Raw genomic sequence first — 24,854 nt, 5'->3', positions numbered from 1 at the left:
CAGGCATAGGCAAACTCCGGCCCTCCAGATGTTTGGGACTACAATTCCCATCACCCTTAGCTAACAGGACCAGTGGTCAGGGATGATGGGAATTGTAGTCCCAAACTTCTGGAGGGCCGGAGTTTGCCTATGCCTGCTTATGAGTTTCCTGTAAATATTACACGAGAGTAGTGCATCTGGAGCAAGACAGCTGCTGGAGCCACTAAACCTTGCTGGGGACCCTATACAACACCAAAGTTTATCAGCTTCTCCCCCACTTTTCCTGATAGCCCTTTCAGTGTGTGAGTATGCTGCTGCTCATTGCAAAGGTATCAAAATTCTTTTACGTTCTAGGATTTTGATCTGGACTACTCAGTGATTGGATGTGGGTGGCGCTGTGGGTTAAGCCTAGGACTTGCTGATCAGAAGGTCGGCGGTTCGAATCCCCGCGATGGGGTGAGCTCCCATTGCTCGGTCCCTGCTCCTGCCAACCTAGCAGTTCAAAAGCACATCAAAGTGCAAGTAGATAAATAGGTACCACTCCGGCGGGGAGATAAACGGCGTTTCCGTGTGCTGCTCTGGTTCACCAGAAGCGGCTTAGTCATGCTGGCCACATGACCCGGAAGCTGTACGCCGGCTCCCTCGGCCAATAAAGCGAGATGAGCGCCGCAACCCCAGAGTCATCCACGACTGGACCTAATGGTCAGGGGTCCCTTTACCTTTACGTTACTGTAGTTTGCCAGTCCCTAGACCCTGGCAAACCGCACCGAGGCAACTTTTGTTTCCATTTTTTCTTTCAAGTTTTCTTATAAACAGTGCTTTTTTCCAGCCGGAACTCGCCGGACCTCAGTTCCAGCACCTCTCAGGTGGGTGCCATTGCCATTAGAAGAGAACAAGGGGGGCATTCATGCTCTGGCACCTCTTTCCCTAGAAAAATATTTAAAAATGGGTCCATCTGAATGTGAGAGATGAATGGACCCATTTCCTCTCTCCCCTTCAAGAAAATGGTTCACATTTTTCTGTATATGATATATAGTATGGGACAGAGCACCCATTCCTTCAGTGGAATGTGGTACAGAGCATGGTCTTTGCTATGACTGTTCAGGGCAGCTAACCAATTACAGGTCCATGCATACTGCAGCTTTCATCCTTACGCCGTTTATCCATACAGTTCTTTAATGTAGACAGTAAGCTTCCTTTAAGGGACGCAGGTGGCGCTGTGGGTTAAACCACAGAGCCTAGGACTTGCCGATCAGAAGGTCGGCAGTTCGAATCCCTGCAACGGGGTGAGCTCCCGTTCCTCGGTCCCTGCTCCTGCCAACCTAGCAGTTCGAAAGCATGCCAAAGTGCAAGTAGATAAATAGGTATTTATCCAGCGGGAAGGTAAACGGCGTTTCCGTGCGCTGCTCTGGTTTGCTAGAAGCGGCTTAGTCATGCTGGCCACATGACCCGGAAGCTGTACGCCGGCTCCCTCAGCCAATAAAGCGAGATGAGCGCCGCAACCCCAGAGTCAGTCACGACTGGACCTAATGGTCAGGGGTCTCTTTACCTTTTAAGCTTCCTTTATCTCCATTAATGCTTTGCTGCCCAAATGACTTTCACCTCCAAATCAATGCTTTCCCACACTTTCCCCTTCCTCAATCTGGATTTTCTCTTTTGAAGTACAGTGGTACCTCGGGTTACATATGCTCCAGGTTACATACCCTTCAGGTTACAGACTCCACTAACCCAGGAGTAGTACCTCGGGTTAAGAACTTTGCTTTAGGATGAGAACAGAAATCGCACAGCAGCGGGAGGCCCCATTAGCTAAAGTGGTGCTTCAGGTTAAGAACAGTTTCAGGTTAAGAATGGACCTCCGGAACGAATTAAGTACTTAACCCGAGGTACCACTGTATATATTTTATGAGAAAATCCAGATTGAGGGAGGGGGAAGTGTGGGAAGGCAGTGATTTGAAGGGGAAAGTCATAAGGACAACTAAGAACTAACCAAGGTACAAGTAAACTCACCTCTCTCCACATTACATGGCAGTATGGATGAGCTCACAGAGAGGGTTGAAGAGGAAAGGATTTGCTTTTGTTTTTAATGGGTGCAGGAAGAGATGCAGGAAATGCTCACTTCCCTGAAAATGAGAGAGCACACTTCAGACTCCAGAATCTCTTCTTTTTGCTCAATTTATTTCTCTTCTTCAAGTTACCTTCCTTCCCTGTTTCTATATCTATGAGTCTGGTGATCCCTCTGGGCAGGGTAAAGTTGGGGCAGGGCTGCCAGGAAGGCTTGAGTGGGCAAAGCTGGATGGGTTTGGTGAGACATAAAATACTTCCAGGCAGTCAAATATTATGGGATAGGTGCTCTTCATGTGTGCATCCACACAGCACTGCTGCCATCAAAACACCGTACTCTTTTTCTCTGTCGCTAATGGCTTCTTTGCAGTATCTGAACAACCTGTGTATAAAATTAAGCCGCCATCCAGAATCACGCAGAATGTTGCTGGGTTTTTTTTAATACAAAATATATTAGGATATTTCACAGCGAATAAGCCTCTGCCCCAAGATTGAGCACATTCACTAGGAAAGCAAAACAACAACAAAAACTCACAAGAACGAAACCCTCCTCCCATTTAGGAAATACACATACCTTCTTGTTTTTCCTTTTTTTAATTTACCTCCAAGAGTAACCCAAGAAGCAATACACTTGGTGGTGGAATCCAGCAGTATTGTCTGTTTACAACACTCATAATGGTATTTATCCTGAAATGTACATAGGTTTTGATCTTTGCCTTGTGTTTGTGCATGAAATACAGTCTGTTTCACGCAATTATCATTCCACAGAGGGGACGGGAGGTGTGTGACATTTTCTGTTTAAGGAAGCGCTTAGTCCATTGCCCTTAGAACGAACGATGCCCTTTTCACACACTATGGAGAATCAAAGGAGCTGAAGATGTTTCAGCGACTTGCAGAGAGAAGGTGGATCTGCGGCAGCTAAATACTGGCAGCACAGCCAGTCCTCTAGCTCGACGCTCCGCTCAGCATCCACCGCCCTCTCGGCAAACTTCATCATGAGCAACGCCCGCTTCATGTCGATCCAGTTGTGAAGCGCTTCCTCGTGGTTAAGGGCCTGATCCGTCAAGTCTTTCCGGGGACCCCACAGCAGGCACTGCAGGATCTGCTTGGCCTCCACGATGCGGATTCGTTTGATGGGGTCTGCTTCCAGCAGCAAGTGAGCCAGTTGCTGGAGCCCCCGGGAATAAATGGAGAGGTGCGGCAGTGGCGGAAGGTCATCCTGGCTGTACTCCTGTTCCCGGAGGTGAGCTTTCACTTCGAAGGGGTTGGGCTGGTGCAGAAGCTCGTAGATGAGGATGCCGGTTTGGAACTCGTCGAATTTTTTGTACTGGGAGGCGGAGACGATCTCTGGGGCCAAGCGAGCCTGGTTCTTCTTCGCTTTGGACTCGGCGGCGCCCGGCTTCTGCTTGGCTTTCAAAAAGTTGCTGATGATGAGCCGCGGCAGATGTTTGTCCTCTCTGCTTTTGCTGCAGCTGGGGGGAGGTCTGCAGTGGACCAGCAGCAAGTTCTCGAGGCAAAGGTCTCTGTGGATGACGCTGTACTCCTTGAGGTGTTCCAGCCCGTTGCAGAGCTGCAGGAGAAGGAAACACACCCGCCGCTCGTACAGCTCCGGCTTCGCTTTGTGGAAGGGGCCGGAACCTCTCACGAAGTCGGCGGCAGTCTGGTGCGGGACCTCGCGGGTGATGACGACCACGCAGTCCTGCTCGGTGGCGGCGCGGGAGGGGCCCTGGCCGTCCACAGAAGCGTTTTTCAGCATGCTAGAGGGCACCGTGGCAACAAAATGGCCACAGTCTTGCTGGATGTTGAAGTGGACCGGGACGGAAGGGCTGCAGCAGGACGTTGCGGCTTTCGTGTCTTGAGTTTTGCATATCTGTGAATGGAAAGCAGGAAAGGGACAGAAGCGAAGTGTATGGTCAGTTCCGTTTGGGATAGGGAAGGAGGTAAGGGAATGGAAAAACTTGATTCAGGGAAATGTGAACCCACAAAAGCATCAGGGTCTGAATGTAAGTAGGTACTGATCAGGCCACTATTGTTATTCGGATGGTGAGGATGATGATGATGATGATGATGATGATAATAATAATAATAATAATAATAATAATACTACAGTGGTACCTCGGGTTACATACGCTTCAGGTTACAGACTCCACTAACCCAGAAATAGTGCTTCAGGTTAAGAACTTTGCTTCAGGATAAGAACAGAAATCGGGCTCCGGCGGCGCGGCGGCAGCAGGAGGCCCCATTAGCTAAAGTGGTGCTTCAGGTTAAGAACAGTTTCAGGTTAAGAATGGACCTCTGGAATGAATTAAGTACTTAACCTGAGGTACCACTGTAATAATAATTCTGTTCTTCCTCCCCAAAGGAGCCCATGGCCAATTATTATTGGTTCGCATCCAACTAAGGTTTCCTCAGCGCATGGGTAGAATTCAATGTGGCGTTAAGGAGATTGTGGGGTTCTCCTAGTCCTCCAAAATGGACCTGGAAGAGGCACAGCAGGCAAATCTGGAGAGGAGATGGGGGAAAGTTGTGTTGCACTAGGTACAAGTCCTTGCACTGACTTCAGGTAATGGAAGCAGGTATTTCAATGTGGGCCACTGACAGAAATTTCCATTTGTCCACTCTGAGTTTGATGACTATTGGATACAACCTAATAATATCAATATTATCCTTTCGTTCCTCCCTAAAGGAGACCAGGGTAGCAAACAACTGCAACAACAAAATACAAACATTTAAAACATCTAGAAAGCACCATGTTGGCTAGCCCATCCTAAAGTCTTACCAAAGTCTCACTTCACCAAAACTGATATAATTTTCTCAAAAAATTACCTCTGCCAAAACTTGGATAAAAATTAAAAATAAAACATACTCGCGCACAAAAAACATATGAAGATGATTAGTAGCAGCCAAGTAAGCAGCAATGGGGGTTCTGGAAACCTGCGAGTTTAAAAGTTCAAAAACACCCAGATCTATAATAAAGGTAAAAATAACTTTAACAGCTAGGGAAACTCCCCAAAGGAAGTCTTTATCTTGGTGTCTACAATTGAGTAATCAGACCTGAGGGTGCATCTACACCTGTAGACCGTTGCACTGTTGTCATTTCAATTTTGCCTTCATGGGGCTGTTGCTAAAAGCTTAGTAATGGGGGATGGCTAAGGCACACCAAAGATGGGGACGAGGACCATTGTAACTCAGTGGAAAACAGCCAAACCCAAAATAAAAGCTGTTTCCTTAATACAGTTTCCTTAATTCTTCTAAAATTACTCTCTCTCTCCCCCCCCCCCCACTTTCCAAGGGGTAAAGTCAAATGTCTTGCATCAAATCCTGGGCCACTTTTAAAACCAACCAATTTATTATGCCATATATGAAGCAGAATCCAGGTCCACTTTTCGTTGCTCCTATTTTCTTAAGTTTAAATAAAACGAAGCAGCATGGTCCAAAACCTTCCCCCAAAACTTTATTTATTCAATTTATTCATTTTGTGCCCTTCACTCCAAATGGGTCAAGGGCAGGTTGCAAAAACGTCGCCAGCGAAACTGGTATGATTTGCAACACAATAATAAAATGAAAGCCTCAAAGCACAGGGTTGGACAATCTCCAGGTGGAGCCTATTCAGCAAACCGTTGGCATACTCCTGAGCTGCATCTGTGTCATGATGGGCACACAGCAACATGCCTGGCACACTGCAGCAAGTCCAGACATTATTCACTTGGAAGTATCCAGCAGAGGCGAATAGAAACAGAAATACTGTATTTTTCGCTCTATAAGACGCACCAGACCATAAGACGCACCTAATTTTTGTAGGAGGAAAACAAGAAAAAAATATATTCCGAATCTCAAAAGCCAGAACAGCAAGAGGGATCGCTGCGCAGTGAAAGCAGCGAACCCTCTTGCTGTTCTGGCTTCTGGGATAGCTGCGCAGCCTGCATTCGCTCCATAAGACGCACACACGTTTCCCCTTACTTTTTAGGAGGGAAAAAGTGAGTCTTATAGAGCAAAAAATACGGTACTTTATTGTCACTGTACCACTTGTTTACAGTGAGATTAAACGGGGGGCCCCTCCCCTCCCACAATCTCTCAGTCCTTGTTACACTCTGTGTGTACGACCACCAACCCCGAAGATCAGCTGCGATGTTGCTGTCTTCCATTCAGCAGCCTCATGGCCCATGGGTAGAAACTGGTCTTTAACCTGTTGGTGCAGCTTATCATGCTTCTCTATCTCCTGGGCAGGAGATTAAAAAGGTGCTGCCAGGGTGTGAGTCATCCCCGAGAATGTTCCTCGCTCTTCTGAGGCAACGGTCTCCTGCGATAACATCTAGCGGACTCAGGGGACAGCCCATGATATCCTGTGCTGTCTTCATCACCCTCTGTAGGGACTTTCTGTCCATGGCTGTCAAACCAGCGTACCACACCGTAATACAGTATGAGAGAACACTTTCTATTGTGGACCGATAGAAGGAAATCATCAGTTGCTGTCTAACATTGTTCTTTCACAAGACCCTAAGGAAATGAAATCTGTTGGGCCTTCCTAACCACCTGGGCTGTATTGACCTTCCAAGTAAGATCTTCACTAAGAGGGACTCCCAGGAATTTAAAGGAGAAGCCATTATTGGAAGCACAGATGGGCCAGGATAGCTCCGTCAGTAGAGCATGAGACTCTTAATCTCTCAGGGTTGTGGGTTCAAGCCCCACACTGGGCAAAAAGATTCCTGGTCCCTTCAATTCTATGATTCATGTTGAACCCTCCATGAAAATATTATTTGTTTAGATAAGTAATAATATTTGTTTAGATTTGTTCGGTTAAGTATGTTGAGAAAATATTTGTTTAAATAAAACAAGGTATTGAGTCCAAAAGAGGTACAGAAGCATCCACAAATAATAACAGCAATTGATTTAAAGAGCCTTCTGTTTAGGGACCAAGTTGTTTCTCTTGCTTCCTAATAGCATCAGTGGCTGGGAATGAGTCTAATGAAATCTCTGGACAGCAAATTCATTTTAAGTGGATTCCACATGGTAATATTATTCATTATTGGTTGTGAGATGCTCTTGCCTGCTCTGAGACATTGATGGGCTCCTTTAGGCTATGGAGCACATTTTCCTGCTGCTATTGTTCTCCAGAGCTGCGCTGCTGTGTACAATCAGACTGTGTAGAATCCCGTTGGCGGTAATAGGATGGAAGCAGCCCAAAGGAGCGCAGGGACTGCAGCCTCTCTTTCCTACCTTTGCCAAATGCACTGTGCAGAAGTAATAATCAAGTAACAAACAAACAAACAAACAAACAAACAAACTGAAGAGTCTGATCACGTGACTGAATTACAAGCATGTTTATAGGGCCACCACAGAGGAATATATTTTGAGAGCCAAACTAGACAATTGGCAGAAGAATGGGATTTGGAAACCTGAGTCTCTGCGGAGCATCTATAAAAGCTTTGGTTGGGGTGAGCAGAGGGAAAGGAGGGTGAAATTTGGAGGGGGAAAGTAGCAAGCGCTGCCATCCATTTCTCCCCCTTCGTTTTCTCTTCCAGGCCTTCCCACCCTCACCCACCCCCAACTACAGCACACATGTCTGTAGACCCTGGCTGGGAAAGGAAAAAGGGAGAAGTAGTGATGCTTTTGAATTATGGTGCTGGAGGAGACTCTTGAGAGTCCCATGGACTGCAAGAAGATCAAACCTCTCCATTCTGAAGGAAATCAGCCCTGGGTGCTCACTGGAAGGACAGATCCTGAAGCTGAGACTCCAATACTTTGGCCGCCTCGTAAGAAGAGAAGACTCCCTGGAAAAGACCCTGATGTTGGGAAAGATAGAGGGCACTAGGAGAAGGGGATGACAGAAGACGAGATGGTTGGATAGTGTTCTCAAAGTTACTAACATGAGTTTGACCAAGCTGCGGGAGGCAGTGGAAGACAGGAGTGCCTGGCGTGCTCTGGTCCATGGGGTCACAAAGAGTTGGACACGACTAAACGACTAAACAACAAGTCACGAAGAGTCGGACACGACTAAACGACTAAACAACAACAAGTGGGTGGGAGAAGGGTTAAGCATCCCTCCCCTTGCTACTGTGCACCTTGAAATTGAGCTTCCTGCACCTCTTTTTACATCTTTGGTAGAGAGCCATATTCTTAAGTCCCTAGTCTTCTGTCGAAGATAAAAGGAAGATTTTTTTTTTTTTGGAAAAGAGAATATTTTGGCTCCATTTCCCCCACAATTCATGCATATGAGTTGAAGCACTAGCAGGGTCTAGGGTTCTAAGGCATGACAGGAAGCTCATCTTAGCTCAAACTTTGAAACAGGCTTGTCGAAGCCTGACTTGAGGCAACAATCAGATCTGTAGCTTCTTTCATGTCTGCAGTCAGTGCAACAATATCACATTCACAGGGAAAGAAAAAGGAAAGGCACAAAAGCCCTGAAACCACTGTCTGTCAGAAATATTCCAGCGACGAAAATGAAAGCATTCCAAAAAGTTGCCTAGCTACATTTCCCCACTTAGAACTCACACACACAGCAGCGGAGCTTGTATCTCAGTTCTTTGGCTCAGCTTTAGCATGCTACTGTCTGCCAGAGACAGACAATAAAGGCGCATTTTGTAATGCGGGGACACACACGTGTGGTCTGCGACAAACACAAAACAAGGTTTGTCTCCTTCCCTCGCCATCACGCTCCCTCTGTAGCGTGCATCCACTGGGAGCCCAAACTGAGTGAAGTAAGCCGAGTGGCAGAAAGGCAGGCCTTTTTTCCCCTTTGTGAAATGGGCATCAACGCAGACGCCCCTGCGTGTGATGCATTGAAAATGAGCCCCGCAATTCACACAGGGGGGAGAAAAAGATGTTGGGACTAGAAATTATGCAGTTTCAGGCCCTCTTAAGGTCTAAGCCTCTAAGCCAAAATTAGACAGGCACATAACGTCATGATGCTTAGACACACACTCAAGACAATTTTATTCAAGAAGGCTTTACCACGCAGTGTGTGTGTGTGTGTGTGTTGCTAATGGAATTTAACGAAGATCATGGCCACTGGGCCCATCACCTCCTGGCAAATAGAAGGGGAAGAAATGGAGGCAGTGAGAGATTTTACTTCCTTGGGCTCCACTGCAGATGGTGACAGCAGTCATAAAATTAAAAGACGCCTGCTTCTTGGGAGAAAAGCAGTGACAAACCTAGACAGCATCTTAAAAAGCAGAGACAACACCTTGCCAACAAAGGCCTGTATAGTTAAAGCTATGGTTTTCCCAGTAGTGATGTATGGAAATGAGAGCTGGACCATAAAGAAGGCTGATCACTGAAGAATTGATGCTTTGGAATTATGGTGCTGGAGGAGACTCTTGAGAGTCCCATGGAAGAAGATCAAACCTCTCCATTCTTAAGGAAATCAGCCATGAGTGCTCACTGGAAGGACAGATCCTGAAGCTGAGGCTCCAATACTTTGGCCACCTCATGAGAAGAGAAGACTCCCTGGAAAAGACCCTGATGCTGGGAAAGATGGAGGACACAAGGAGAAGGGGACGACAGAGGATGAGATGGTTGGACAGTGTTCTGAAAGCTACCAGCATGAGTTTGACCAAGCTGCGGGAGGCAGTGGAAGACAGGAGTGCCTGGCATGCTCTGGTCCAGGGGGGTCACGAAGAGTCGGACACGACTAAACAACAACAATTTGTAAATGGGGTTCTATGGTTTTCTAGACTTTATAATATATAGTTTTATCATTTTTAGAGCTTTGTAGAAATATTTTATTGCTTTTAGAAAGTGCTTTTTGCGTGTTAAGAAGTAAAACCTACACAAATCCAGAATGCAGTCCCTAAGACAGTTGGGTGGCGCCTTGTACGCCTCATCCTGACAAAACCTGCAGCCAAGTTGGTGCCAAATGTTTTTTTTTTTTCTGCTTTCCTTTCCTTTCCTTTTTTAAAAATAATATTTATTAAAGTTTTGAAAGTTACAGAAAGAAAAAAGAAAGAGAATTAAACATAACAAAACCATACAATAGAATACAAAAACAAAAATATTACATATACATAACAAAAATAAAACAAAAACAGTTTAAAAAAAGAAAAAAGAAACACAACCAATACTTTCAATGTTATTAACTTTCTTTTACTTGTTTCAGCGACCTCCTCACACCTCCCTTTTTTTGTATTCCACTTCAATTATTTGTTTCAGCAAATCCTTTCCATCTTCCTCAAACTTCTGTCCTATCATTTAACTTAACAAATTCTAACATTATTTTTTTCCTTTAATCCAATTACAACCTGCTCGCCATCAGTTATAATCAGTCTCCCACAAAGATGGGTTGAAGAAATCTGACTGCTCCAGGAGCTGCTGCAGCCAAACATTTATTGTGTGTAGCCAAAAAGATACAAATACCAAGAAGCAACTTTTCCCTCAGCCGGCAGATAAGGACAAGCCATGCCAACACACCAGGCCACGTAGAAGATCAGGCTATGCTACGTGGACCAATCATCGGGACAGCATGAGCTGTCCACGCGTTGATCATGCTCCAAGCGATGCCTCCTACTTTCTTTATAACATTTCTGCTAAAGCCATGTAACTTCATTCCAACATCTTTCTAACATTCCTTAATTTTACAATATTTCTGTAGATAATCTTTAAATTTCTTCCAATCTTCTTCCACCGACTCTTCTCCCTGGTCTCGGATTCTGCCAGTCATTTCCGCCAGTTCCATGTAGTCCATCACCTTCATCTGCCATTCTTCCCGGGTGGGTAGATCTTGTGTCTTCCAGTACTTTGCAATAAGTATTCTTGCTGCTGTTGTAGCATACATAAAGAAAGTTCTATCCTTCTTTGGCACCAATTGGCCGACCATGCCCAGGAGAAAGGCCTCTGGTTTCTTCAAAAAAGTATATTTAAATACCTTTTTCATTTCATTGTAAATCATTTCCCAGAAAGTCTTAATCCTTGGGCATGTCCACCAAAGGTGAAAGAATGTGCCTTCGGTGTCTTTACATTTCCAACATTTATTATCGGGCAAATGGTAAATTTTTGCAAGCTTGACTGGGGTCATGTACCACCTGTAAATCATTTTCATTATATTCTCTCTTAAGGCATTACATGCCGTAAACTTCATACCTGTGGTCCATAACTGTTCCCAGTCAGCCATCATAATATTATGTCCAACATCTTGTGCCCATTTAATCATAGTTGATTTTACCGTTTCATCCTGAGTGTTCCATTTCAACAGCAAGTTATACATTCTTGACAAGTTCTTACTTTTGGGATCTAACAGCTCTATTTCCAATCCTTTTCACACGCTGGGCAGAATATTAGTTTCAGTTCCTCACCTGAAGCTTTATGAATTTATATATTGTAACATCACGAATGGAAATCATTAATTATGTAGCTGTTGACTAAGGGATTATTATTATAACTGAAATGCAACTGACATTAATTAAGATTACAGAACGCAGTGATGTAAGATCAGAAGTGCCCCCAAACCATCATGTGGGGAGCCACTTTAACTAAAATGTATTAATTGGAAGTTGATTGGTATTTTGATAATTGTATAATTTGGGAAGTAATTGTTATTGTTATTGTTATTGTTATAATTTGGCTTTTATTGGGGTATATTGGGAAACTAATTTAAAGATTTTATTAAGAAAGAAGAAGAATCCACCACATTATGAAAAAAATGACTTGCAAAACTGTATACTAGTCGGAACAGCAAATTAAAAATTAGGGGAAATTTCCACTAAAATGCCAGCTGACGTATTTTCATGAGGATTTAAAAACAAACAAACAAAACTACAGATTGCTGCAGAAACATGGAGAACTTAATTTAAGACTGGGGGAAATGAGAAACCGAGGGAACTGAAATTGGCAGATCCTTCTGTCCCCACTCACAGAAAAGAAGGCCAGGCGGCAAAAGGTGGCAGTGCCTGTTCATTCTGCTGGGGTTCATGCAAGAGAGAGAAAAAACAATCCTGGGAATCATGACCTGTGCCTCTTTTTTCTGCAAGCAACATTAAGCAATTTAGAACTCCTTGGATTGCAGAGATATATGACCTGCCCGCTCTTGGCAGTACATCAATTAGAAATTTAGATATGAAGACTTGCTCCCAGCCCTGCTCTGTTATACCTGCGCTGTGAGGGTTGCCATGGCAACCAGGCCCAGCTGTGCCCTACTGGCTTTATTGCAGCCTCTCACCAGTCCTGCTTGTGAAAAAAGGAGAATTGCTGCTGGCAGGCTAATCAACGGATTGTGTGTAAACTCTGTGCTCCCTCGGGTTCTTATTGGGCAACTCTTAGAGCTCGACTCTCGAGTGTTTGCTTGTTCTGACCAGAAACTTTGGACTCTGTTCTTTGATCTCTGGTATTTTTAGGCAATTCACCTGCCCTGTACCTGGGGTTTTGCTAGGTGCTATTTGCCACTGAATTTTTGCGTGAAAGAAATTTTGAAGCGAACCTGGCGGTTCCTTCTTAGACAAAACATCCTATGAATTCCAGCAGAATACAATAATAATATCACAGAACTATAGAGTTGGAAGGACCCTATTGGATCATCTAGTCCAACCCCCTGCAATATATATATTTTTAAGCAGACCAGCAAAATCCTTGGTACGTGTGTTCCTAAATAGAACCAGTTTGACAGCAGATTCCCCGCTAAAGCAAAATTCAAGCATATTTCAAGGTTCCTAATCAGGCAACACACCTGAAAAATTCTGAAAGAACCCAGTGGTACCTTGGGATATGAATTTAATTCATTCTGGAGGTCCATTCTTAACCTGAAAACAGTACTTAAACTGAGGCATGCTTTCGCTAATGGGGCCTTCCGCCACCACACGATTTCCGTTCTCATCCTGGGGCAAAGTTCTCAATCCGAGGTACTACTTCTGGAGTTTGTAACCTGAAGTGTTTGTAACCCGAAGTATTTGTAACCCGAGGTAAAAGTCCAGTCACGGACGACTCTGGGGTTGCGGCGTTCATCTTGCTTTATCTATTTATCTACTTGCACTTTGACGTGCTTTTGAACTGCTAGGTTGGCAGGAGCAGGGACCGAGCAACGGGAGCTCACCCCGTCGTGGGGATTCAAACCGCCGACCTTCTGATCAGCAACCTGAGGTACCACTGTATGTATAGGGTGTCTGTGTCCCCCCATCCTTGTGAAGGTCATCAGATCATTCGAGTTCATGGCAGCCAGAGACCAGTGGGAAAATAATAATAATAATAATAATAATAATAATAATAATAATAATAATAATTTATTTATACCCTGCCCATCCGGCTGGGTCCCCCAGCCACTCTGGGCAGTTTCCAACAAAACACTAAAATACAATAACCTATTAAACATTAAAAAGCTTCCCTAAACAGGGCTGACTTGAGATGTCTTCTACAAGTTTGGTAGTTATTTTTCTCTTTGACATCTGGTGGGAGGGTGTTCCACAGGGCGGGTGCTACTACCGAGAAGGCCCTCTGCCTGGTTCCCTGTAACTTGGCTTCTCCTAGTGAGGGAACCGCCAGAAAAGGCCAAAAGCATAAAGCAAGTCATGACAAAATAAGCATTTTGCAATGACATACCTTCACCGCATAGGTGCTTGATGGATCCTTGGAGCAGGTGGCACAATAATATATGGCGTCCCCTGAATCACAGCAAGGCTTGTTGCACGTCAGCTTGAAGAGGGACCAGTTGTTTTCGCTGAAATGCAGCTCGCTCTTCTGGTCGCGCATGAAACAGTCCTCGCACTTAGAAACGAGGCGGCGCAAGGATTCCGCATACAGCCCGCCTAGCTTGGCGTACACCCCCTCTTTGTTGTCAATATTGCTGAGGAGGTTGTGGAGCTGAAAGCTAGAACCTGAGGAAACCGTGGTGTTCATGCTGTTCTGGGAGGAGGAACGAGGCGGCAAGTTTTTGCTCTGGCTACAACAGGCGCCGCCATTCTTAGCAGAACAGGGATATGGGGAATGGGACCCTCTGAAGGCTTTCTCCAGTGACTCAGAAGAAGAAAATGTCTGGCGGTTGATTCCCAAGGTGGAGCCAAACGGAGGCTCCTCGCGGATGCAGACGTTACTTTCCGACTGACTGAAGTTCAGTTTGGGGCTTGCGGGACCTGAAGCTCTAGCTGGGGAAGCCGGGCCCCAGTAAAAACCATCTGGCGAAGAAACAGCTCTGCTGACGGTTTTCTTTTGCGGCAGAGGAGGCGGCTGTAAAGGTTTGCAGTGCGGCCTGTCTTTGCTGGGACATGGAGGGAAATGAGTTGAAGGAAAGGTCGGCTTCCCGGTACGGGTGGGTGAACGAAGGCTCGTTTTGCACGACTGTCCTGAAACACATGCAGACAATAAAGCAATTATAAGCCGGGGACTCCTACCAGCACGGATAAAAAAAAGATGTTTTACAATGTGAGGCCTAGATCAAGTTCCATCTAAAAAGGTAAGCATGCCAGCCTAGGGTAATGAAACTTTGCACCCAGATTAGCCTAGGATCATTTGTAGCAGCCAAAACAAGAATGGCCTTTGTACATGGGGTCAAAGTCACGCCAGAGCATGATAAAATTATGAGACATTATATGTGTGTCTGTATGGCGGCATCCCAGCCCCATGGGTCCTGTGCTGTGATGAGGAGGGAGAGGAGCCTGTGTGGGTGAATCTCCCTCCCCAGGACAGCCCAGGACCCAGGGGGGGTGGGGGGCTGCCGTAGTGTGTATGACTGGCGATACAGAAATCAGCATGAAATTATCCGGCTGACTGTTTGAGCTTCTGCCTTCATTAGTAACGCAAAGCGATTAGGTTCCAAAAAGGGCACAATGAATAAAAATGATGGTTTGTAGAGAGAATTCTGAGAAAGGTGGCATTTATTGCCAGGAAAGGTGTTAGGTGTGTGCAAGAAAAATTAAAAGCCCATTTAAAAGCACATGTTTTAATCTTAACTATTAAGAAAAAAGCCATAGGGAGTTAAGCGTTTATAATATATGGGTGTACCTGGGCCGAGTGTAGACTTGTGGAAATCAACAGGACTAAATTAGTTGATTAAATTAAGTCACATTGATTTCAGTGGGTTTACTCCTAGCATGTCTACACCTCTCTATATATCGAGAAGTTCTCTCTTGCTTTAGCATCTCATCATTTTCTGTATTTTCTGCATTTTATCTATCAGTGCCATGTAAATTCACATTTAGTTATGGGTTTCCCTTCTCCCTGCCGTTGTCACACAGGCCTATACTATCTGCTTTTGATACTCAAGTAATATTAGATCCTTTCTATAATTTACTCAATGGCTGTCTCCCAATTGCCTGCCTGCTCCTCACCCCAAAACCACTTTTAAAAGCTGTTTTTCTGCTCCGTGGAAGTCCATGTCTGGATGTGACCCCTGCCAGGAGACAGAGAGATTTTGGGTGGAAAAAGATGGGTTGGGGTTCTGCTTCTCCTTGCCTTTATCCCTATAAATTGGATTAAGTTCTGCCATCATCACCATGTCTAGTTTATCTTCAGGGAAAGTGACTGACACTGGAGGTCATTCCTCAAGTTTCAGAGCTGAGTCCCAGGTCTCCCCATTTCAAGGCTCCATCCACTGCACCACACGTGGCTCTGGTATTAAGCCACAACATGTTTAAAATAGGTGATCTGGTTGCATATTCCTACATTAAAGGTAAAGGGACCCCTGGGATGCGGGTGGCGCTGTAGGTTAAACCACAGAACCTAGGACTTGCCAAAGGTCGGCAGTTCGAATCCCCGCGATGGGGTGAGCTCCCGTTGCTCGGTCCCTGCTCCTGCCAACCTAGCAGTTCGAAAGCACGTCAAAGTGCAAGTAGATAAATAGGTACCGCTCCAGCGGGAAGGTAAACGGCGTTTCCGTGCGCTGCTCTGGTTCACCAAAGCGGCTTAGTCATGCTGGCCACATGACCTGGAAGCTGTATGCCGGCTCCCTCGGCCAGTAAAGCAAGATGAGCGCCACAACCCCAGAGTCGGCCACGACTGGACCTAACGGTCAGGGGTCCCTTTACCTTAAAGGGACCCCTGACCGTTAGGTCCAGTCGTGACTGACTCTGGTGTTGCGGCGCTCATCTTGCTTTATTGGCCGAGGGAGCCGGCGTACAGCTTCCAGGTCATGTGGCCAGCATGACTAAGCTGCTTCTGGCGAACCAGAGCAGCAAACTGAAACGCCTTTTACCTTCCCACCGGAGCGGTACCTATTTATCTACTTGCACTTTGACGTGCTTTCGAACTGCTAGGTTGGCAGGAGCAGGGACCGAGCAACGGGAGCTCACCCCATCACGGGGATTCGAACTGCCGACCTTCTGATCGGCAAGCCCTATGCCCTGTGTCCTATGTCCCTTATGCCTACATTAGCCATCTGTAAACTAAAGTAAGTGACTTCGAAAAGCAGAAGTGACCAGGAGAGCAGTTCCTGAGAAGCCTTTGCTTATGCCATGCATGACAAGGTTTGTTCTCCAGCTCTCCCAAAGTGGTGAGTCTTATCATCTTGCCCACAAATCCTGCCAGACATGTTCCCTATACACTAGGGATGAACAGGCAGACAACCCTATCTGATTTCTACAAGCAAAATCGGGGCAGAAAGTGCAGTTCCCCTTAAGCCTCCCCTTCTTTGTAGAACAGGGTGGAATAAGATGACCTGCCTAACGGGAGCTTTCTTCCTTTTCTGGGCAGAGTGCCTTTATTTCTCCTGCTTTGCATGGAGCAGAGTCTTCCAGGCCATGCACAAGAAGCACTGTTGCTAGCCATGTTGGTTCCTGGCAAAGCTATCTTGTTTCCACCCCCAATCCCCTTCTGCAGGGTAGGGATGGGCAAATTTGTCCATTTCTTACTTTTCCAATCTTACGTTTAGCTCTCCACGTTTTGGCACCTCTTTGCCAATTTTCTTTCTAAGTCCTCATGAGAATATGTCAGCATTTCAGTGTGCAATTTTGCCTAATACACCTCAATTTCTCCTAACGTAATATGTTTTTCCTATACATTATCTAGTTGGAGAATTTCATCAGGAAATTCAGAGAAGTGTGGGTTTTGAAGGACGGCTTGGCTGCAGTGCAAGTTTGGGAGATTTGCCATGAAATGTGAACTGAATCCAATTTCTTCCCCACCCACAGAACACACTGTGTCTCAATGCTAACCAATGCCATGGGCTGGCTGGGTGCAGAGGAATGGTGGGAGGCACCAGCTGGGGAACCCCCAAGGAAACCCCCAGGGGAAGAAGGCTCAGAGCCAGGGGACTGGTGGTGGGATGACAATGAGTGGCCAGAGGGAGAAAAGAGAGCAGACTGGAAGGAGGAGGTGTCAGAAGCTGAAGAGGTAACAGGGTTGTCAGGGAACTGCCATTGGCTCAGAGGTGAGAGTGGGAAGGGCAGATGGATTACAGAGAGCCTCCAAAAATCTTGGGGAGCAGGACTTCCTCAGCGGAGGAAGGAAGCTCCGCCTCTAGTGGGGAAGAGTTGCAGGGCTCGGGGGATGCAAGGCAGCGCCAGGACACCTTGCCTGAGCAAAGCGGGGAGGAGGGAGGTCCCCCTTTACCTTGTGCAGTTGGCTTTCGCGCAGAGAGGGGAGGCGTCGGCTGGGGGTCAAGAGACTACTCTGCTGGGGAAAGTTTAAGGACCGCCCACTCTCAGATTCTGCTAGTGAGTGAGCAAGACATGGAATAGAGGTGTTCTGCATTGTAAAGGTTTTTGCACCAATAATAAAGCTTTTGAAAAGACCAGTGAGGGATCTTGCCTGATCGCTCTCGAGCAACCACACCGATAGCCGTAACAAGGGTTTACATGGTCTCCCAGAACATGTAGAGGAATGAAGAGGGTGGAGCAAGGAGAGACTAGATGGAGCCCGAGTTTGCTTGGGAAGGACCTGGCAGAGGAGGAGTCTTAGGGAGCGGAGAGATCGTGAGAACCTTCAATCCTCACTGGGGCAAGACCTACTGAGAAGAGTTGCTATGATCACTAGGCCTGCGCTGTTTTGGTTTCTTGGTATAAAGAGTTAACTTCGCTGACACCGGGTGTTTTATTTCTAGTCTACTCCTGACACCACGGAGAAAGGGAAGCTCCCTCTTCTTCAGCCAGCAAATAAATGCTGTAGAAGAGAAGTCCTTTCTCGGCTAGCATGTTGGGAACCAGGCTTCCCTGGGTGTTTTTACGATCATCAAACCCACCCCAAATCGCTTGAGGGGTTTTGTGGTTTGAATGGAAAGGGGGAGGCAATTCATGTTTGGGTCAGAGAGCGGGATGTCTGTGCATCCCTAATTCCTCATTTTAAAACCCACCAAGTTCTGGTACTGGCAACCTTAGCACTGAAGTGGGAAGTCCAAAGTGACTTTTATTACAATTACCTAAGCTCTTCAAGCTAAGCACAATGCAACCTGTATATCCCCGCTGTGAATGAACCTATCCAACTGTGTAAAGGAATGTTATTGGAAGGTGGAGTTAACATTGCATAGCGTTTCTGAAGACAACCTGGCTCTTTGTCACAGAACTGGGCACTGGCTGCCAAAGAGCAGTGAAGCTGGAACAGGGTAAATATTTAAGCAACATGGTAAGCTATGTGAGGACTCAGAGAATTTTTTTACTTGCTATTTTTTTCTTTACTTTGTAGCACCTTATTGTAGGCCAAGCCCAAGATATTTGAAAAGTTAGGACATTTCACATGCAGTGCATTATTATTATTATTATTATTATTATTATTATTATCCCTTTCCCAACACAGACGTACTCTTCTTCACTACTATGCAGCATTCAGGCAAAAAGATAGCGCAAGGGATGGCTATTGCCTTTCCTGTTGATCCTATGATTGATAGCTGGCTACCATGGCTAGCCCTTGCAGCGCAGCTCGTTGCCTGTAGAGGGCACAAGTCCTGCTCCTAATTTCGGTGACATAACAGGAAGTATGGTCCTCCAACTGCTCTGATACTTCATCATAAGAAATGCCAGACACCTTGAATTTAAGCTACATTCAGCCCACATATTTTCAAGTTCTACGACTGCTTTTGTAGTAATGACTTGTGCTGTCCTGTCATTCATTCAAAGGTTCCATTTGGTTTTGGGATAGTTTGGCACATTAGCAACAAAGCTGAATAAATGGGCATTCAAAACAGCAAAGTATCATGGATACTAAGGACCACTTACACCCACCTGAAGGGTGAAAGGAAGAGCCCATGTAAAGCTTCCCTGGGGAAGTGAAATTCTAAATGCAGCTTTACAGGGCCTGTTTATTGCCCACATTCACACAACACAGTAAACCATAGTTAATGGCTTGCTGCAAACTCACTTATATTATTAATCATGGTTTGTTTGAGTGAAATAAAGCATAGTCTCTCAGTCAGATATAACACAAAGACAGGGATTATAGCTTGTTGCTCCAGTTAGGGCAGCAAGGCAGGAGCCATCTCCATATTCACAGTAGGCCATTAATTATGGTTTCCTGTGATGTGCAAACTGGGTCACTATGTCACAATTTACAGAACGTGTTTCGTACATTAACCCCACAGCCCCACACTAACACACAAGTTTTAGCTACCTCCATTGCCGAATGCATTTGTGTCCAAATTCAAACTGTCCGTGGAGCCAGCGGTGAAAGTGACGTGGATTCCCTGGAAAGCAGGACTGAGGTTTTCTGTAGAATCACTGCTCAGCTTCTCCAACTCAGAATTGCTTCTGTTCATTTTTAGAAAATGCCTAGAGATTAAATGTAGGAAATACATAATGAGAAAACAGCAATTTATACAAGAGTCACGTTGCATCAGATTTTGAAGAATGTGGCTATGTCTACACAACAACGCCTGTGATCCTGTTTTGATTTCTTCCTCTCTTATTTCTTTAGTTATATATATTGTTTTGAGGGGTTTTTTTGTTTGCTTTTGTTTGTTTTTTGCATACATGCAGTGGCATTGCTACTTCTTACTGGGAGAGGTGGTAGAGAGATCAGTGCTGTGTGGACACAGCAAAGAGCACTGGATCAGCTCCCCGGTTTGCTCACACAGTGCAGACCCTCCAGCCACCTCACCACCAGTGTTAGAAACTCAGATATAGAAGCTAGGCGCCAAACGTCACCTTAAACCTAGGTTACGATCGCTGAAACGGAATGTCTATTCACCGGGGGGTTGGGTCATATGACCCTACAATTCTATGATCTCAACTACATGGCTTGACTGTGGCTTGCTCTTGCAACAATTCACTTGTCCCAACATGCAAGAAGGAGAAACACACACAGTGGAAATGGAAATGGTATTTACTATGAACTAAGGCAGAGGCTGTTAAACTGTGGTTGACAAACTGTGTTAAACTGTGGGGATGTGGGTGGCGCTGTGGTCTAAACCACAGAACCTAGGACTTGCTGATCAGAAGGTCGGTGGTTCGAATCCCTGCAACGGGGTGAGCTCCTGTTGTTCGGACCCTGCTCTTGCCAACCTAGCAGTTCGAAAGCACGTCAAAGTGCAAGTAGATAAATAGGTACTGCTCTGGCGGGAAGGTAAACGGCATTTCCATGCGCTGCTCTGGTTCACCAGAAGCGGCTTAGTCATGCTGGCCACATGACCCGGAAGCTGTATGCCGGCTCCCTCGGCCAATAAAGCGAGATGAGCGCCGCAACCCCAGAGTCGGCCATGACTGGACCTAATGGTCAGGGGTCCCTTTACCTTTAAGGCAGAGGTTGTTAAACTGTGGCTGCCAAACTTGAGCCCAGAAATCTCCATATACTCAGCACTGGACCCAGGCCAGCAGTAAAACGCACCTGGTTAATTTCTAACACTGCTTGCCGCTACCAGTTAATGGTGGAGATGTTGCTGTTGGGAGACCAGGAGCATGCCACCCTACCCACCCACCCCACTTCAGCCGCACCTGCATGCATGAACAACATGAGGTAAGAGAGAGAGAGAGGGCCAAGCAAATCAGAGAATGGTCTCAGCACACTGCTTGGTCAACTCGTTGGTATGTGATGGCTTGGGAGAAGTAAAACAGTTCATTTCTGAGCAGGCATACCAAGATACAATTTCTGGTGACACCCTGGTGCTCTTCCTTCTAAATAAGCCTTTCCACAAGTCAATAAAAGCTGTCACTTCAAAGCAGCAGCGTAGCGTGGGTTGTCAGCACCCGGGGCAAGGCAAGTAATTTGCGCCCCCTAACCCGGGGCAAGGCAAGTAATTTGCGTCCCTAACCCCTAAACTTCCGCCGCTGCCAGCTTCTTCTTGCTGCTGCCTGGGCTGGGGTATTTACGGTAAGGTAGCCACGGCGGCGGGTCCGTGTCAGGTGGTCTGAGGCGAGTTGCCGCTGGCGCTGCCGCCCAAACGATGCCGCTTGCCCGGAGGAGGAGGAGGGCGGAGAGGCGAGGGAAATGCAACATGGCCCAGCCGCTGCAGCAGCAGCAGCGTTGGCGGGGCTGTGAGGAGGGGCTGCCTGGCGCGCCCTCTGCGGCCCTGACGTGCGGGGACCACGGCGAGCGCTGAGAGCCGCTGCCTTCCGGACGCCTTCAGCCCGGACGCGCGCACAGCTCGTCGGTTCCGCGAGACATGGGGCTCTGCTACAGCCTGCGCCCGAGGCTCTTCAGCGACTCCGGAGGTGGCGAGCGCCCCCCCCCAGATGTTGCGCCCGGTGCGGCCGGCCCCCCCTGCACCCCCCACGGTACGCCACTGCTTCAAAGGCAACTACAGGACTCAAATGCAAGCTCAACAGGCTGCCTCAATGGCTGGGGACACTGTTCTTAGTGACTTCTGTCCAGCATTACCAGGCATTCACCTTTCCCCCAAAGGACTCAAATTGATCTACAGAGCTAATCTTCCATCTGCAAAGGATTCCTCCATTTCTAGCTCAGGGGGTTTCTACATGCATGCAGAAGGCAAAACAATAGATTTGCTTTTGTTTTCTACACACAGTATATCTGCAAGAAAGCAAGCGAAGCACTGCATTGAAAGCTCCTTTCCAAGGTACAATGTCTTTTTGATTAAAAAGGAACAAACCAATGCCTACCGACCCAACATGTCTTTATCTGTAGCTAAAGATCACAACAGAAGCTCACAAGGCTTATTTTCTTACCACGATTTACAATTTCATTTCCCCATTACGCCAACAATACAATGTTATTTTTCTGCATTATCTCTTTTCAGTTATTTAATGTTCTTTATAAAACAGCTTAGCCCCCAATCCCCAAGCACAATTTTGTAATTCCCTGTCATTTCAGTCAAACTTAACTTCCAAGCCGATATGCAGCCTTAAACTTGTCTGATATCCCTATAATAATATATATTACTAAACTGACTGTATAATTTTTACATTTCATTTCTATCTGACCCAATTTGTTTCCTTGGAAAAAAAAACCCTCATGCAATATATACACATGCATACGTATATACATATGTCCAATCATGTTTTGTGGATTGCTGGGTTTTTTGTGTGGGTGTTTTTTTTTTTGGGAAGGGCAGAAACCTGAAGGTTTCATTCTAATGCAGAGATGGAGAACCTTTGTCCCTCCAGGTGTTAGGAATCCAACTTCCATCAGCCCCCCGCCAGTGTGGTCAATGATCAGGCATGATGGGGGGTGCAGGCTAGAAACATCTGGAGGGTCACCCCAGTTCTAATGGTGTTAAGGTGAGCCAGACTACTCAGGATACTTCAGAGACCCTGCTCCATGTCCCTCCATCTTACAATGTCTGATGAGTGGATTATACAGAGCCTTCTGGGTCATGGCACCACAATTGTGGAACACCCTCCACTGACCTATCATTACTGGTCTTTGAGCAAGTTGGCTATTTTGGATGGCATTCGAAGGATAATGCAAGTGACTTCAGTACTATGTAGACTGTTGTGTTTTGCTGATGCTTTCTTTCTGCTTGGCTGTTTGCTTTTTTATATTTTTAGCAAGCTTGTTGTGGTTTTATATTTGTTTATATTGGATTTTGTTAGCTATCTTGGCTGTTGGTTAGGCAGGGAAGCATATTTAAGTAAATAGTTTTTTTGTTTAAAGCAGACAACAGAAAACAAAAAATGTCTAATAGACAAACAGAGAAATTTTGCCACTTTTTTATATTCTATAATGAAACAGCCCCTTCATGTTGATATAACAGGCAAGAGACAGATAATTTAAACTTTCATATTTTTAATTCTTATCTCCAACATAGTCAGAGCTTAAGAAAAATATACAAAAAGACCCCGCAGAAATTAACATTACAGAAGCCTCCTTTTATAGTTGCACCTCATATTATAAGCAATGATTCTTAATACAATTTCCTATTTTCCTCTAAATTGGCCTCATTATCAAGCACATCTTAAGCTTCATTTAAGGGTTAGGATTAGAATCATAGAAGCAGGGAATTTCAGAGTTGGAAGGTACCCAAGGATCATCTAGTCCAACCCTCTGCAATGCAGGAATGCCAAATAAATCATAAATGACAAGGCACACATTTTCCCTATCCAATAACCTTTTCCGTATCCAAGAGTCATTTAGGGCTTCTCTTTCTCTTTGTCTCTGACACACAATCTACACACAACATATTATCAATTCAGTAAGAAATTATTAGTTCCTGATTTTTCAGAAACGAATATATTAATGGATCAATCCAATGCAAGTTTTTCTTGGATGCCATTCCCAACCAGCTCAATGGGGCTTACTTCCAGGTAAGCAAACAGGTCTAACTTGTCTCTTTCAAAATCCATGTTATCTATCCATGCTAATATCTATTTATTAAAATATGTGCATTGTGACTTTGCAATCTAATGATCTACAAAGCAACTAGCAAAATTATTAAAAATCATGATACCGGTTTTTTAAAAAATACTTAAGCAAAAAAAGCAACAACACAAAAATAGTTGGAACACGCTAACCATAGGTAACACACCACCCCAGCAAATGGTTTAAAACCAGATCAGGCTAACTTACCATCCCAGTAAATGGTGCAATACCAGATCGAACTTTTGTTCAGGAGGGTTTGACATCCTAACATCAACACTGGCAGAGAAACATAAGCATTCAGTGGCGCAATTTCGGGACTGGAGATCTTTTCAGAAGCTAGCTAGCTGCATTTGCAAAGTACAGCCCTGATTGTTGTGAAGTCATATATGCGAGGAGAGCTCTCTTTATTCCCACTGCCCTGGTGCCTTATACAAAATGCACTTTCTGAATAGGGGATAAAACAGAAACTGAAATCATCGCTGCTTGGGGAACAGCCGCTCTTGGCCTTGCCTATTACTGCCACACCAGATAATAACCTCCAGCACTCTCCGTAAAGTATTGTTTATTTCTGATCTAACATATAAATATACATGGCACTTTTCAGGGACACACACAGAGAGAGAGAGAGAGAGAGAGAGAGAGGCAATCCCTGCTCAGGAGAGCTTTCCATCTGAAATTCCAACAGCAGAGATGAAAGTCAGGGAAGTAGAGAAGTGGGGGAGGAAGGAAGGAGAGGTACAGTATCTGTAATGCTAAATTACAAAATGAGGATAACTTTAAGAAAATGTGGCAATTGAGATTCATGCCATGAGCCCCACAGAGCTGTTGGGATCTGTGTTTGGGCTGGCAGTCTCTGATGCAGCAGGAGGAGAAAGGAATAGGTGGTTGGGGAATGAAACTGAATGATGAGGAACTGGGTCAGAGGGAGAGGGATCTGCCTCAACTTCAGCTGCTTTGGAGAGGGGAGCAGGGATGGTGGTTGTCATCCCTGACCTGAGGGGGGCTTTGAGCAGATGAAGGAGGAAGGCAGAAGCAACTGAACAGGAGGGTGCAGTCTTGTCACCTAAAACCAGAAGCCACCGTCATAGGAGCAGGCCCACCTACCCCAGGGGAGCACACAATCCTGCAAGGCAAGCAAGACTTGCAAGTGAGCACACCATGCCTCGTCTTTAAAAGCTTGGCGAGCAGGGTATGTAAACCTTGTTGGGACATCTTCATTG

The 24,854-nt window shown here is 45.7% G+C and overlaps 1 protein-coding gene across 5 annotated transcripts in view; it reads right to left on the bottom strand.

Moving 5' to 3' along the window:
• Positions 1–2,462: 2,462 nt before the first annotated feature.
• The window catches only part of PRAG1 (PEAK1 related, kinase-activating pseudokinase 1), an 87,227-nt gene continuing 64,835 nt past the window's right edge, over positions 2,463–24,854 (bottom strand). For all 5 annotated transcript variants that reach the window (XM_081844806.1, XM_081844804.1, XM_081844803.1 and 2 more), the window contains exons 4-6: positions 19,492–19,649; positions 13,561–14,300; positions 2,463–3,910 (exon numbers count right to left, since the gene is read on the bottom strand). In XM_081844806.1, the coding sequence (XP_081700932.1) occupies positions 2,903–3,910; positions 13,561–14,300; positions 19,492–19,649 (1,906 nt within the window). In that variant the 3' untranslated portion in view covers positions 2,463–2,902. The remainder of the gene's footprint in view (positions 3,911–13,560; positions 14,301–19,491; positions 19,650–24,854) is intronic.

Source organism: Podarcis erhardii, assembly GCF_964252035.2.
Source record: "Podarcis erhardii genome assembly, chromosome: 17".
Classification (NCBI taxonomy): Eukaryota; Metazoa; Chordata; class Lepidosauria; order Squamata; family Lacertidae; genus Podarcis; species Podarcis erhardii.
Note: the sequence above shows the minus strand (reverse complement) of the source record. Positions and strands in the feature narration are given on the sequence as shown.